The 15,968-nt window shown below is 40.8% G+C and overlaps 1 protein-coding gene across 6 annotated transcripts in view; it reads left to right on the top strand.

The window, feature by feature from the left end:
- Positions 1-15,968, top strand: part of NEK10 (NIMA related kinase 10) — a 376,418-nt gene that overhangs the window by 290,835 nt on the left and 69,615 nt on the right. For all 6 annotated transcript variants that reach the window (XM_008266081.4, XM_008266080.4, XM_008266079.4 and 3 more), the window contains exon 29: positions 1,657-1,711. In XM_008266081.4, coding sequence (XP_008264303.2) covers positions 1,657-1,711 — 55 coding nt within the window. The remainder of the gene's footprint in view (positions 1-1,656; positions 1,712-15,968) is intronic.

The raw sequence follows: 15,968 nt of genomic DNA, 5'->3' as shown, positions 1-15,968 counted from the left end.
CTAAAACTGGTAGTCTGGCCCTCCAAGTCTCCTCCTGAGATCAGGATAGGCTCAGAGTCCAAGTCCCAGGACCACCAATGCCATGATACTAGAATAGCCCATAGCCCAGTAACACTAGTGCAGCCTGTGAGTTGGAGCAAAGCCCACCCTGCTATTGTCTGTCTTTATTAGGCAGATTCACTCCCCTTGCCACTCCTATATGCCATTGATGATTCTGGGATATAAGACAGATCAACCAGAGTCAAAGAGCTTTACTTGGCATTGAAGCAATTCTAGAGTTTCTCTCTGTAGGAACTGGCCTGGAGACAGGGTCTATTAGGATCTGCTCAATGGATTTTACCAGTATGGTGTTGAGTTCAAAAACAGTCCTCAAGCTCCTTTCTGTCTGCCCAAAGCTGGGGGGTGGTGATAAATGCAGCTTGAGGCTGCCCATCCTGGCACCAGTCTGTGTTACACATAGATCTCACAGTAACTGGGTCCCAGTGAGTCCTGTGGATTTATGCTAGGGCTGCCTGAGATCAGGATTGACGTACCCTGAAAAGAGTCTATCCCAGAGTAGGGCAGGACTCTGCCTAATGCTGGGACAAGCGCCTACAGGCTCCATCTGTCTCTGAGCACTGACCTAGGGGTAGTGGCCTTTGGGCTTCATCGGGTGCTAGATGTCAGGACAGCAGGCTGGTATCTGGGTTCCAGGGCAAGGTTCTAAGTTCACTCTTCTACCCTTTCTGGGTGGATGGAGTCTGGAGTCTTGCTCTGCTGTCTTCTAGCCACTGATGGAGGGAGGGGTGGTGGAAACAACCACCTGGCTGTGGAGACTCCAGATACTAAGTCTTAAAGTATGAGTCTGTAGGTTTGGGCCATGGGGCCTTCTATGACTCTGAATTTTATCACCAAGGGCATAGCATGGGATTCTTCCCCAAGCAGGAGGCTTCTCTCCTTGGAACAGGAGAGGGGTGACATGGGCAACTCTTTTTTATTATTACTTTATCATTATTTTTAAAGGTTTATTTATTTGGAAGGCAGAGTTACAGAGAGAGAAAGTGAGAGCAAGTGAGCAAGAGGTCCTCCATCTGCTGATTCATTCCCCAAATGGCCACAGTGGTTGGGCTGGATCAGCCCGAAGCCAAGAGCCTGGACCTCCATCTGGGTCTCCCACATGGGTGGCAGGGGCCCAAGTACTTGGGCTATCTTCTGCTCCCTTCCCAGGTACCTTAGTAGGGAGCTGGATTATAGTTGGAACAGCCAGGATGTGAGCCAGTGCCCATATGGGATGCCAGCATTGCAGGCGGCTGCTTAACCTACTGTACCATAAAGCTGGCCCCTGAGCAACTTTTTCCTTCCTACTTTCTTCAATGTAATTTTTTATTATTGTTTTACCGGGCACTTCTGTGTCTCACTTAGTGTCCCATCTCTTGTGAAGGTAACTTGGTGCATGAATAGGTGCCCAAATAGGTCTCTGTGGAGGTGATTGCCAGGGCATCTTAGCTGCCATCTTAATTTCTCCTCCTAACTAGTAATTTATAACATTGCATTTTAGCTGATGATCACACAAAGTCAGTCTTTATTGTATGTACAAATGCTCAAATTACAGAAATCCAGCATTAAGGAACAAAGATTTACGAGAAAACAATGTTTTATTTTCTTTTCTTATTTCAGACATTTTAAAGAGAAGTTTTAGTGCTTCAGGAGGAGAAAGACAATCCCAAACAAGGTATGTGAAATTGAGCTCCTAGAAATGTTAATGTTTTTTGTCTTTGTAGAGCAGAGTTGCAAGTGGCTAAATTGAAACCTAATAGCCAGAAGTTACCATAGGCATGTGGAAACAGAGGCCGTTCTGTCCCTCCCAATACCAGCTGTGATTTGCCAAGCTGCAAGAGGGAAAGAGTACTAAGCTTGGAACTGGGTTTTTGTATCAGTCTACCTGTTTCTATTTTTATGATCTGCATCCTATGAGTTTGTATCTCTGAGCTAGATGGTCAGTCAGGGTCGTGGGACAGTTGTACTCTAGAAAGTCACCTGGAGCTTTGGCTCCTCGTTCCCTATTTTTTTTTTTTTTAGATCCAATGTTATTTGTTATTTTTTAATTTTTAATTTTATTTGTTTATCTTTGAAATTTTAATTTGTCTTTTTAACAGATTCAATGTGCTTTGTAGGTACAATTCTAAGAATATAATGTTATTTCCTTCCTCCCTTCCTCCCTCCTTACCCCTCTTGCCCTCCTACCCTTCTTCCTTCTCCCTTTCTTTTTTTCCCCAGATTTTGAGGTAACATATTTTAAGTTTGTGTCATAGTGAAAAGGTTTACTATTTCACCAAATAAGAAGTTTAACAAGTAAAGAGCAAAAAGACCCTAGTGTAGTAGGAATATAGACAACAGCTATAAACAATAACTGAATGGAAAAATCACCATTTCACCCATATACAGTAAAATGTAATCAAATCATTAAAACTATAGTAGTATGCCATTCTTAACCACTGGTTTCACAAAGGTATAAAACAAGGTTTTACAAAACTATTTATAGCAATTCTGATACACACAGACATTTCTTTCTTTATTCTTTTTTTTTTGTCAGTTTTGCCTTAAGGGCTAATTCTGAGGTCAGAGTGCTATTTAGGGCATCTGCCATTCTATGATTCTGCTGTGTATCCTGGTTCCCATGTTGGATCATCCTCTCCTTTTTAATTCTATCAATTATTATTAGCAGACACTAGTCTTGTTTATGTGATCCCTTTGACACTTAATCCTATCTTTATGATCAATTATGAACTTAAACTGATCACTTTGACAAGTAAGATGGCATAGGTATATACCAACCCAATGGGATTTGGAGTCCATGGCACCTTTCTAGTTCTACCATTAAGGGTAAGTCTGAGTGTGCCGAACTGTACATCTTCTCCCTGTTTACTCCTACTCTTATGTTTAATAGGGATCACTTTTTAGTTAAATTTAAACAACTAAGAATAATTGTGTGTTAATTAAAGAGTTCAACCAATGGTATTAAGTAGCACAGAAAAATAATAAAAGGAATAAAATAGTAAGTTGGTCCCCGACAGTCAGGACAAGGGCTGATCCAGTCATTGTTTCTCATGGTGTCCATTTTACTTCAACAGGTTTCCTTTTAGGTGCTCAGTTAGTTGTCACCAATCAGGGAGAACATATGATATTTGTCCCTTTAGGACTGGCTTATTTCACTCAAAATGGTGTTTTCCAGATTCCACCATGTTGTTGCAAATGACTGGATTTCATTTTTTTATTCTGCTGTATAGAATACAGAGAACATGTTCCATAATTTCTTTATCCAGTCTTCTGTTGATGGGCATTTGGTTGATTCCATGTCTTAGCTACTGTGAATTGAGCTGCAATAAACATTGAGGTGCCGATAGCTCTTTTATTTCCCAATTTAATTTCCTTTGGGTAAATTCTAAGGAGTGGGATGGCTGGGTCATGTGGTAGAGCTGTATTCAGGTTTCTAAGGAATCTCCAAACTGTCTTCCATAGTGGCTTTACCAGTTTGCATCCCCACCAACAGAGGATTAGTGTGCCTTTTACCCCATATCCTCACCAGCATCTATTGTTAGTTTATTTCTGTACATAAGCCATTCTAACCCGGGTCAGGTGAAACTTCATTGTGGTTTTGATTTGCATTTCCCTGATGGCTAGTGATCCTGGACATTTTTTCATGTGCCTGTTGGCCATTTGGATTTCCTCTTTTGAAAAATATTTATTGAGGTCCTTGGCCCATCTCTTAAGTGGGTTGTTTGTTTTGTTGTTGTGGAGTTTCTTGATCTCTTTGTAGATTCTGGTTATTAACCCTTTATCTGTTGCATAGTTTGCAAATATTTTTTCCCATTCTGTTGGTTGCCTTTTCACTTTCCTGACTATTTCTTTTGCAGTACAGAAACTTCTCAATCTGATGCAATCACAATTGTTAATTTTGGCTTTGACTGCATGTGCCTCTGGGGTCTTTTCCAAGAAATATTTGCCTGTGCCTATATCTTGCAAGGTTTCTCCAATGTTCTCTAATAATTTGATGGTGTTGGGTCATAAATTTAGATATTTAATCCATGTTGAGTGGATTTTTGTGTAAGGTGAAAGGTAGGGGTCTTGCTTCATGCTTCTGCATATAGAAATCCAGTTTTCCCAGCACCATTTATTGAATAGACTGTCCTTGCTCCAGGAATTGGTTTTAGATCCTTGATCAAATATAAGTTGGCTGTAGATGTGTGGATTGATTTTCTGGTGTTTCAATTCTGTTCCATTGGTCTATCCATCTGTTTCTGTTCCGGTACCATGCTGTTTTGATTACAACTGTAATTCTCTTTCTCTTTTGCATCTTTTTCAGGTTTATTAATTAAGGTGATGCTGGCTTCATAGAAAGAATTTGGGAGGTTTACCTCTCTTTCAATTGTTTTGAATAGTTTGAGAAGAATTGGGTTTAGTTCTGCTTTAAATGTCTGATAGAAATCAGCAGCGAATCCATCCAGACCTGGGCTTTTCTTTGTTGGGAGGGCCTTTATTACTGATTCTATTTCTGACTTGGTTGTGGGTCTGTTTAGGTTTTCTATGTCTTCATGGTTCAATTTGAGGGTTTTATGTGTCCAGGAATCTATCCATTTCTGATAGATTTCACAGTTTGTTGGCCTACAACTCTTTGTGGTAATCTAATGAATCTTTTTATTTCTGTGGTGTCTGTTGTTGCATTCCCTTTTTCATCTCTGATTTTATTGGTTTGGGTCTTCTCTTCCTGCTTTTTTAGTTAGTTGCCAATGGTGTTTCAATTTTATTTATTTTTTCAAGAAACCTGCTCTTCATTTGCTGATCTTTTGTATACTTTTTGGACTCAATATTGTTGATTTCTTTTCTAATTTTAAGTATTTCTCTTCTCCTACTACTTTTGGTTTTGGTTTACTCTAGTTTTTCTAGATCCTTGAGATGTATTGATCGCTCATTTATTTGGTGCCTTTCCAATTTCTTGATGTAGGCACCTATTGTTATAAATTTTTCTCTTACTTCTTGGGCTTTATCCCATGAATTTTGTTATGTTGTGTTGTTATTTTCATTTGCTTCCAGGAAGTTTTTTTTTCTCTTTTGATTTCTTCTGTGCCCCACTCTTCATTCAGGAGCATGTTGTTCAGTCTCCATATGTTTGCATATGCTCTAGGGATTCCTGAGTTGTTAACTTCCAGCTTCATCCATTGTGGTCTGAGAAGATGCATGGTATGGTTTCAATTCTTATGAATTAGCTGAGACTTGCTTTATGGCCTAGTATGTGGTCAATCCTAGAGTAGGTTCCATGCACTGCTGAGAAGAATGTAAATTCTTCAAATGTAGGATTGAAAGTTCTGTAGATATCTGTTAGATCCATTTGGGCTATAGTGTCGATTGAATCTGCTGTTTCCTTTTTCATTTTCTGTATGGTTGATATGTTCATTGCTGAAAGTGGAGTATTGATGTCCTCCAATGTATTGGAGTCTAAGTCTCCCTTTAAGTTCCTTAACATATCTTTTAAATAGCCCAGTGCCCTCTAATTAGGTGCATATACATTTATAATAGTTACATCTTCCTGTTGAATTGATCTCTTAATCATTATATAGTGCCCCTCTTTGTCTCTCTTAACAGTTTTTTCTTAAATTTTATTTTGTCTGATATTAAGATGGCTACACCAGCTCCTTTTTGGTTTCTGTTGGCATGGAATATCTTTTTCCAGCCTTTCACTTTCAGTCTGTATGGATCTTTGTTGGAAAGATGTGTTTCTTGTAAGCAGCAAATAGATTGTTTTTGTTTTTTAATCCATTCAGCCAGTCTGTGTCTTTTAACTGGAGAATTGAGGCCATTTACATTCAATGTGACTATTGATAAGTGGTAACTTTGCCCTGCCAGTTTTCCAAAGATATTTCTAATATATACTTTGAACTTCTTGTGATCTTTGACTGAGTTTCTTTTTTTACCTCTTTTTTATTGATGACCATGTTTTTATGTTTCTGTATGTAACACATCTTTAAGCATCTTCTGCAGGGCTGGAGAGTGGTGACAAATTCTTTCAATTTCTGTTTGCTATGAAAGTTCTTAATTTCACCTTCATTCACAAATGAGATCTTTGCAGGATATAATATTCTGGGATGGCAATGTTTTTATTTTAGTACTTGGGCTATATCTCACCTTCCCTACTAGCCTGTAGGGTTTCTGATGAGAAGTCTGCTGTGAGTCTAACTGGAGATCCTCTGAGATTAATCTGATGTTTCTATCTTGCATATTTTAGAATCATTTCATTATGTTTCACTGTGGTGAGTTTGATTACAATGTGTCATGGTGAGGATCTTTTCTGGTGATGTTTATTGGGAGTTCTGTGTGTTTCCTGTACTTGTATGTCTCTTTCTTTCTCCAAACCCAGGAAGTTTTCTGCTAGTATCTCACTAAAAAGGTCTTTATTTATTTATTCATTCATTCATTCATTCATTCATTTGAAAGGTAGAGTTACAGACAGTGAGAGGGTTAGACAGAGAGAAAGGTCTTCCTTCTGTTGGTTCACTCCCCAAATAGCCGCAACGGCCTGAGCTACGCTGATCCAAAGCCAGGAGTCAGGAGCCTGTACCTGTTCTCCCATGTTGGTGCAGGGGCCCAAGCACTTGAGTCATTTTCCACTGGTTTCCCAGGCCAAGCAGAGAGCTGTATCGGAAAAGGAGCAGCCAAGACTAGAACCGGTGCCCATATGGGATGGAGGCACCACAAGTGGAGGATTAAGCTACTGTGTCATGGTCTCAGCCCCTAAAAAGGCCTTCTAATCCTCTCTCTCTCTCCCCATGCCTTCAGAAACTCCTAGAACTCGAATGTTGGTTTTTTTAAACGGTATCCTGTAGATTCCCAACAATATTTTTTAGATTTCTAATTTTCTCTTCTTGTGTTTGGTTTGACTATTTACTTTCCTGTGCTCTGTCTTCTAAGTCCGATATTCTGTTTTCTGCCTCACCGATTCTGTTTTTAAGGCTCTCAACTATGTTTTTTATTTGTTCTATTGAATTCTTCATTTCATATTGATTTCTCTTCAATATCTCAATTTCATGTTATATTAAATTTCTCAATTCCTTTTGATTCCTCCTTAAGATTTCATTTTCATGAGAGAGATTTTCATTCATGTCCTACATGGATTTCAGTAGTTCATGTGTTTGTTTTTGATTACTTCTAAATATTCTTTTCATCAATTTTTTGAGTTCCATTTTTTGCATTTCTTCCATCTCATTGTCTTCATAATCTTGTATTGAAGTGTCATATTCTTTTGGGAGCATCATGTTGTCTTCTTGTTGTTTCCTCGGTGGTTATGTTTGTTGTTCAGCACTTGTGGAGATATTCATTGGTTTCTTCTTCTTCCTCCTCCTCCCCCTTCTCCTCCTCCTCTTCCTTCTTCTTTCACTGTCGCATCTTTTCTTGTTATACTATGACTCTGTAGATAAGTGGACTGTCTGCTTTCAGTGAATATCTCATTTGTGGAGATATTCGTTGGTCTCTTCCTCTTCCTCTTCTTCCTCTTCCTCCTCCTCCTTATTCTTCGTCTTCTTCTTCCTCCTCCTCCTCTTCCTTCTTTGGCTGTGGCAGCTTTTCTTGCTATACTGTGACTCTGTAGAAAAGTGGACTGTCTGCTTTCAGTAATCTCTAGAGGCTTGTGGTGGGTGTTGCCAGAGAGCTCTTTTCAGTTCTTCAGGGTTAACGGTGTGCCTAAGGTCACACACCCAGGTTTGGCATGGTAAATCTCTCTCTCTCTCTCTCGTTAATCAGAAGGGAAGTAATTCTGCTCAGCTAAGCTCTTCTCATCAATGGTGATCAGTGCCTGAGTGCTAGCCCCAGTGGGTATAATATTCATCTGCTCTGTCCCAAGGACCACACAAAGGATCTGTTCAGTCCTCAATGTAAGCTCAAATTCCCCTGCAATGTCTTTTGCCAGGTAGCCAGGGATGCCCAAGCTTGTGGTGTCTCCCACCAAGACTACTCAAAGTCTCATCCACACCATTAGTTTTCCCATACACCCTCAGTTTTTTTTCTTTTCACAGTCCCAGTTCATAAGCTCCACACATTCACTAGGTCTTACTCTCCTGTTATTACTCCCCACCAGAGTCAGGTTTTTCTGTTCGACTGATTTCTGGGTGCAGCCCCCGAGGTGGTGCAGGTGTTACCTGTGTCCAAAGTGGCACCTTCTCTATGAGCTCATAGGCTTTTGTAAGGTGATTGGACAGAGAGAATTGTATCTGTACCATTCCTTTTATTCTTTCTCTCCTCTAGTTAGGCTGCTGTACTTTCCACCATGGGACTTCAAGCTTGTTCCCTGTAGGCTCTTCCTGCCACTTTTCATCTCACCTCACTTTCCAGCGCTGATGCAGAGGCTCTCTGTAGCTAGAGTCCTGAGCCGTGGGGGCCTGTGCGCATGCCCTCCATGTAGGTCCACCATGTCCCTCTAATTATGGAAGAGTTTCCTCTGCCGTTTTACCCCAACTCTTTCCTGAGACTACACTATCTTTACTTTTATTAAACTATCTTCTCCTGGACTATCAGTAAACTCTCTCCCAATTCTGCCATCTTTGAACCTCCCCCAAAACTTGCAGTACTATATTGAATCAGTGAATTGATGAAAGTAGACATGCATGTCTTGTTACAAATTGGAAGGAAAATGCTTTCAGCTTTTCCCCATTCAGTATGATAGTGGCTGTGGGATTATGATTTATAGCCTTTATAATTTTTGAGGAATATAATGTAATGTAATGTAATGTCTCCTTCTATACCTAATTTGTGGAGGGTTTTTATCATGCAGTGGTGTTGAATCTTATCAAATGCTTTTTCTGCATCTATTGAGATGATCATATGAATTTTGTTCTTCATACTATTGATGTGATTTATGAGGTTTATTGATTTGCAAACGTTGAGCCACCCTTACATAGCTGGGAAAATTACCACTCGTTTGTGATGTATGAATTTTTTATGTAATTTTGGATTCAGTTTGCTAGTATCTTGTTGAGAGTCTTTGCATCTGTGCTCATTAAGGATATAGGTCTGTAGCTTCTCTCTCTCTCTCTCCCTCCCTCTCTCTCTCTCCCTCTTCCTCCCTCCCTCTCCCCCTCCCTCTGTTCTTCCCTCTCTCTCTCTCTCTTTCCCCTTTCCTCCCTCTTTCTCTTTCTTTGTTGTGTCTATGCTGTCCTCATAGAGTTTGCCAGAGCTCCATCCTGTTCAATGTTTTGAAATATTTTGAAGAATATTGGAGTTACTTCTTCTTTAAATGTTTTGTAGAATTCAGTAGTAAAGCCATCAGATACCAGACTTTTCCCTGATGAAAAACTTCAGATTATTGCTTAAATCCATTGCTTGCTATGGGTCTGTTTAGGTTATCTATACCTTCTTGGTTTAATTTTGGTATATTATATGAATCCAGGAATCTGTCCATTTCTTTGAGGTTTTCCTGTTTAATAGCATATGGTTCTTCATAAATTACTTTGATCCTTTGTAGTTCAGTGTTATCAGTTGTAATGTCGCCTTTTTCATCTCTAATTTTATTTATTTGAGTTTTTTCTCTATTAGTCTTGCTAGAGGTTTATTTATGTTGTTTATCTTCTCAAAAAACCAACTTTTGTTTTGTATTTTTTTAATTCTAATTTCATTTATTTCTGCTCTGATCCTTGTTATTTCTCTCCCTCTGCTGATTTTGGATTTCTCTTGCTCTTGTTTTTCTGAGTTTTTCGAGATGCATTATTATATCTTTAATTTGAGAATTTCTCTTTTCTTTAATGTAAGTACTTAATGCTATAAACTTCCCTCTTTTTACTGCTTTTGCTGTATCCCACAGGTTTTTATATGTTGTGTTTTCACTTTCATTTATTTCAGGGAAGTTTTTTATTTTCTTTTTAATTTCTTCAATAACCCATTGATTATTTAGTACCATGTTGCTTAATTTCCAATTATTTATGAGTGTTCTGTTATTCTTCTAGTTGTTGATTTTTAGTTCTATTCCTTTATGATTTGAGAAGATACATGGTATGATTTCAATCTTTTTAATTTTTCTGAGACTTGATTTGTGACATAATATGTGATCTGTCCCAGAAAATGTTCCATGTGCAGATGCAAAGATCATGTGTATGTATATTCTGTAGCTGTTGAGTGCAATGTTCCGTAAATGTCTATTAGGTCCATTTGCTCAATAATATGTGTCAACTCTGATAATCTTTATTGATGTTCTGCTTGAATGCTCTTTCCATTGGTGAGAGTGGAATGTTGAAGTCACTCACTATTATTGAATTGGAGTCTATCTCTCCCTTTAGATCGAATAGTATTTGCTAAATTTATCAGCTGATCTGCTGCAGGATGCATATATATTTATGATTGTATTCTTGCTAAATAGAACATTTTTTGTCAAAATATAATGTCCTTTATTTCTTTTTGCAGTTTTTTATTAAAGTCTGCTTTAGATATATCAAGGTAGCTATACCTGCTCACTTTTGGTTTCCATTTGCCTGGTATTTTCTAACCCTTTACTATCAGTCTGTGTATCTTTGTGAAGTGAGCTTCCTGTAGCCAGCTTAATTTAATCCATTTACATTCAAGATTAGTATTAATAGATAAGCACTAAGACCTGTCATTTTGTTGATTGGATAATGATTCCACCTGCTCTATTAGTGAATTTGGTGGTGACATGTGTTTTATGTTTATTTCTAAGGCAGGGCACCCTTCAGAATTTCTTGTAAAGCTGGTCTGGTGGTTGTAAATTCTCTGCTTTTGCTTATCTGGAAAATACTGATGCCCATATGGGATGCTGGCACTGCAGGAATTGGCTTTACTTGCTACACCACAGCACCATCTCAATATTTGTTTTTTCTTAATGAGTTCTATCTCCTTAGTAATATTTTCATTCATGTCACTTATTGACTTCATCATTTGTTTAATCCATCAATGTTCTCTTGCATCTTGTTGAGTTTCCTTACAATCATTATTTTGTATTCTCTATCTATTCCCTTCAGTACAGGATCTAATTCTAGAGAATTATTGTGTTCTTTGGAAGCATCATGCTATCTTGCTTCTTCATGTTTCCTTGTTTTCCTACTCTGTCTTTGTTCCTTCTTTATCAAGTAGGTTTTATTTATGGAGTATGGTTTACTTTGAATGCAGGGTATCACTTGGCTTGTTATTATGGCTTTGGTTCTAGACGAGCCCAGGAGTGTAGTCTCTGGGTGATTACTTTTGCCTTAATCAAGGTCAGTTGTATCTATAGGTGAAACAGTGTTCTGGTCTGCTACAGTTCATAGGGATAGAAGTGTTACTTTGTGATAAATAAGGGTATCCTTGGGTGTGTATCTTTGGCCTACAGGGAGTTCTCCAAGGCGGTCTCCTGACAAATGTGATAGCCAGGGCCTTGTTCTTGATGCTGAGGGAGACAAGGGTGGATTCCCCCTTGTCCTCCTGGCAAGCCAGAGTGATGCCGGGGCTTGTGGAACCAACATCAACTGTTATTGTTCTAGGACTGTGTGATACAGATAGACCTTCCTCTGGTCCTGCTAGAAGGGCCCAACTGGTGCTATGGCTTACAATACCAACAGCCCTACTCCTGGTACTAGGGGATGTGAGCTGGACCTTTTTCCAGTCCTATAGGGTGACTATAATGTATACAGAAGATTTTTACACTTGAAGATACTAGTAAAGAGAAGTGAGATGCAGGTAGGTTCTTCCCTATGTCCACCGGGTAGATTCCAGGAGCACTGAGAAATTCTGAATGAATTGTTACAGGCATGGGATTTGCAGGGCCTAGTGGGGTCATTACCCAGATCTCCCAAGGTGGGAGCAGATTTTTTCATTGGATGCTTCTGGTATTAGCCCCAGAAGCTAAGGCAGATCCCCTGGCTCACATAGAGTGAGTGAGTGTAACTCTGGAACTAACACCCAAAAATCCCACAGTTGCAGGATGCAGGGGATCTGTCCTTTTCCCTACACATCACCCGGACTCTGACTAGGATGCTGGTAGAACCGAGGGGTTCTACGGTGCACTGTTTGCTGCTGAGTATGGTGCTACGCAGACTGGGGAGAGGAGAGGGAAGGAAAGCAAGGCTGCTGTCCTGCTCCAAGCCCAACAGTAGCTCAGACCCAAATCAGCTCTTTAGGCTGACGTAAAATCCAGTGGCTGACTGTGGAATCCCCCTCAGCTCAGACTGCCAGCTGCAGGGCATGTGGCGATTTCTTCCTGCCTTGATGAGTCGGCGTCTCACAGCTGGCAGCTGGCTGGGCCACATAGCTGGCTACCGCGGTGTCTCTGCCTTCTCTCTCCTTGTCCCATGGAGTCTTACTGTTTTTATTTTTTTGTTGCTTCTTCATCAATAATTTCTGTCAGTCATATCCCCAGAAACATAATACTTCCTTTGTTTTTCTTTCTTTTTTTTAAAGGATTTCTTTATCTATTTGAAAGGCAAAGTTACAGAGAGGAAGAGAGAGAGAGAGAGAGAGAGAGAGAGAGAGAGAGAGAGAGAAGAGAGAGAAATCTTTCACCTGCTGGTTCACTCCCCAAATGGCTGCAACACCCAGAGCTGGGCCAATCTGAAACCACAAGCCAGGAGCTTCTTCTGAGTCTCCCATGTGGATGCAGGGGCCCAAGGACTTGGGCCATCTTCTGCTGTTTTCCCAGGCACATTATCAGGGAGCTGGACTGGAAGTGGAGCAGCCGAGACCTTTGTTCTTTTCATGACCCAGAATAGCTTAAGTTAGTGTGGCTATACCCTAAACAGCCATCTTGGATTCTCTTATTTGTTATTCTTAAACCTTATTTTCAACTGGACTCTGATTTAGAAGTAGATGCTCTCAAAAAAGACAGCCTACTTCTCCTGGCAATCTGTTCCTGGCTTTTTTATTTGGCCTCCTTCATTTTCTTGACTGAAAATTTAGCCTATTATGCAGGCTATTCCTTATTCAGTTAGAGCCACACGCTGGCCCTGGTGTTGCAGGACTCATGAAGCAACAAAATGTTCAGTGCTGGTCTTAGGTTTCTTTTTCTTTTCTTTTCTCTTCTTTTCTTTTCTTTTCTTTTCTTTTCTTTTCTTTTCTTTTCTTTTCTTTTCTTTTCTTTTCCTTTCCTTTCCTTTCCTTTCCTTTCCTTTCTTTTCCTTTCCTTTCCTTTCCTTTCCTTTCTTTTCTTTTCTTTTCTTTTCTTTTCTTTTCTTTTCTTTTCTTTTCTTTAACAGAGTTAGACAGTGAGAGAGAGAGACAGAGAGAAAGGTTTTCCTTCCGTTTGTTCACTCCCCAAATGGCTGCTACGGCCAGCGCTGCCGGCACTGAGCCGATCCAAAGCCAGGAGCCAGGTGCTCCTTCCTGGTCTTCCACACATGTGCAGGAGCCCAAGCACTTGGGCCATCCTTCACTGCCCTCCCGGGCCACAGCAGAGAGCTGGACTGAGAGGAGAAACCAGGACTAGAACCCGGTGCCCATATGGGATGCTGGTGCTGCAGGTGAAGGATTAACCAAGTAAGCCATGGCGCTGACCCCTGTCTTAGGTTTCTTGCCTTCTGTATTTGAGGGCTTTCTTACCACATACTGGTATACATCATCTTTAGAGAGACTGAAGAGTTCACAGGTTCTGCTGACTCTTTTATGACCCAGGTGACAAGGTATAGTGATATCAGTCAATCCAGGAGTCTAGGAATCCCCCCCCCCGCCCTGCCACTTACGATAGCCAAATTGAGAACACTCAAAATGGCATCAACAATGCAGTCCCAAAAAAGATTTGTACTTTCTTTCTCCAGTTTTCCTGGGTCTATGACAGGAATGCCCCTTACTCAGCAGTAGGCAACCTGGCCATTGGTCAAGACACCTTGGTTCATGGGAAAACATTATCATTCCCACTGCTGATTCAGACCACATAACCCTTCCATTCCAGAACTTTGCAGCAACTTCTGTGGCCACACACTTCTCATGGAAAGTGTGAATTTTACTTTCGTCGTCCACTTTAATGAGTTTCTGGCAGCCAGTGGCTGGGAAGGATATATTCAGCTTTATTTTGAAGCAGCTGATTGCCTCCAAAGCACCACAGAAAGGGTTGGCTCCTTACATCTCATTACTCAGCATCCTCATGGCAAGTGTGACTAGTGTGGCTTAATAGGCCACACTAAAACTCAACTTGCATGAGAGGTGGAGAGGGGGTGGAGCTGTGGCACAGTGGGTAAAGCTGCTGCCTGCAGCACTGGCATCCCGTATGGGTGCTGGTTCAACTTCTGGCTGCTCCACTTCTGATACAGCTCCCTGCTAATGCTGCTGGGAAAGCAGCAGAAGATGGCCCAAGTCCTTGGGTCCCTGTATCCATGTGTGAGACATAGAAGAAGCTCCTGGCTCCTGACTTCAGCCTGGCCCAGACCCAGCAATTGTGGCTACTTGGGGAGTGAACCAGCAGATGGAAGGTCTTGCTCTCTCTCTCTCTCTGTAACCCTGTATTTCAAATAAATTAAAATAAAAAGATAGATAAACACACAAACAGTTGGTGAAGTGAAATTGAATAAGGACAATGAGAAATTGGGGGCCAAGGAAGGGGGAAGACAGGAAAGTAGGAGAAAGGAAACAGAGGTGACTAAAGTACAGAAAGGTAGTGGGGAATGGAGACACACTTTTCCTTGTAAGGATATGACTCAGATCTTGTGCCCATCACTTCTGCTCACATTCCATTGGCCAGCACTTTATTATACAACAGCATCTAGCTCAAATAGGTGATGGCATATGTTTGGGGTATCCTTTTTTAAAAAGCAGGAAGAAACTTATTTGAAGACAACTGGCCATGTCAGTGACAGGACTGAAACAGAACTATCAGATTTTTTCCTTTGCAACTCCCTGGTGAGTTCAGGAGAACAGGATCAGTGGCATTGGGGAGTTTGGAGGAACAGAGGCCTGACTGTGATGGCCTTCCAAGTTCCAGAGGCAGAAAAGGAGGCTGGTGTGGGAGAAAGTGGGGAGAGGGACGCAAGAGTTTGCTTGTGGTGATGTGTGATGGAAGTTTGGAGAACTAAGGACAAGAAGTCGATGGGGAAGAGACGGTGGGGGAGGACAAGGTAATCAGTCATGTTCCGACAAGGGTAGCCTGGAGCCAGAGGAGTGGGCTTGGGAAAGATGTATCTGGAGAAGATACAGTTAAGTTTGAGAAGCTGATGAGATGATGCACTCATAGACTTTGCTGAGAACCAGCCAGCTGGGAGGAATGTGGTTAGCCAAGAACAACCAGTATGTAGATGGAAAGGGAACAGAGCAGAGGCAGAAGACCTGCCACGAGGCACCTCTGAGGCTAGGGCATAAGCTGTGGCTGAGGCCGTGCAGATGGGTGATGCCAGTCCTCAGCCTTTGCAAAAGAAAATTATGATGTGAGTGTACTCCACAATAAGAGATTTTATAATAAAATGGAAGTTTCCATTTTAAGAGATTTTCCATTTAGGACTCAGCATTGCCAAATAATTTTACTCATTTTTTTCTAAAAGCATCCATGAAAAATCGTCATATTTCCAGGGATTCAGGTGATGTTTAACTCTTTATAAACAAAAGAAACATGATCTTTTAGTGTTTGAGATAGTCTTTAAAAAGCAAGGCATTTCTCTAGCGTTTTAAGACAGTGTGGATAAACAGGGTCAGCCTTAAGGGAAAGGTCAGTCTGAAGTTAGTTGAAGCAGGAGGTGTGGCCACATGAGCAGATAGCAAATGGAAAGTGGCCCACACTGAGGTAGCTGCTTTGGAGACTGTATTCCAAGGTGAACAGGACCTTATCTAAAGTAATGTTTGCAAATCTGTGCAATGTACCCGGCACATACAGTATGACATTGCCATCAGGGAACACAGGTTGGTTTAAGATAAGCTCTCATCCCTCAAGGAACTCACAGTGTAATGGGAAGACAAGGGCAGACTTTAGAAGAAAAATTGATGAAAGACAGCCTATGATTCATGTCAAATGAAAGGAGAGAAAATTAATAACTTTTTGACTTCCT

The sequence above is a fragment of the Oryctolagus cuniculus genome, chromosome 4 (assembly GCF_964237555.1).
Source record: "Oryctolagus cuniculus chromosome 4, mOryCun1.1, whole genome shotgun sequence".
NCBI lineage: Eukaryota > Metazoa > Chordata > Mammalia > Lagomorpha > Leporidae > Oryctolagus > Oryctolagus cuniculus.
The sequence above is the reverse complement of the archived record's forward strand: the minus strand, read 5'-3'. Positions and strand labels throughout refer to the sequence as shown.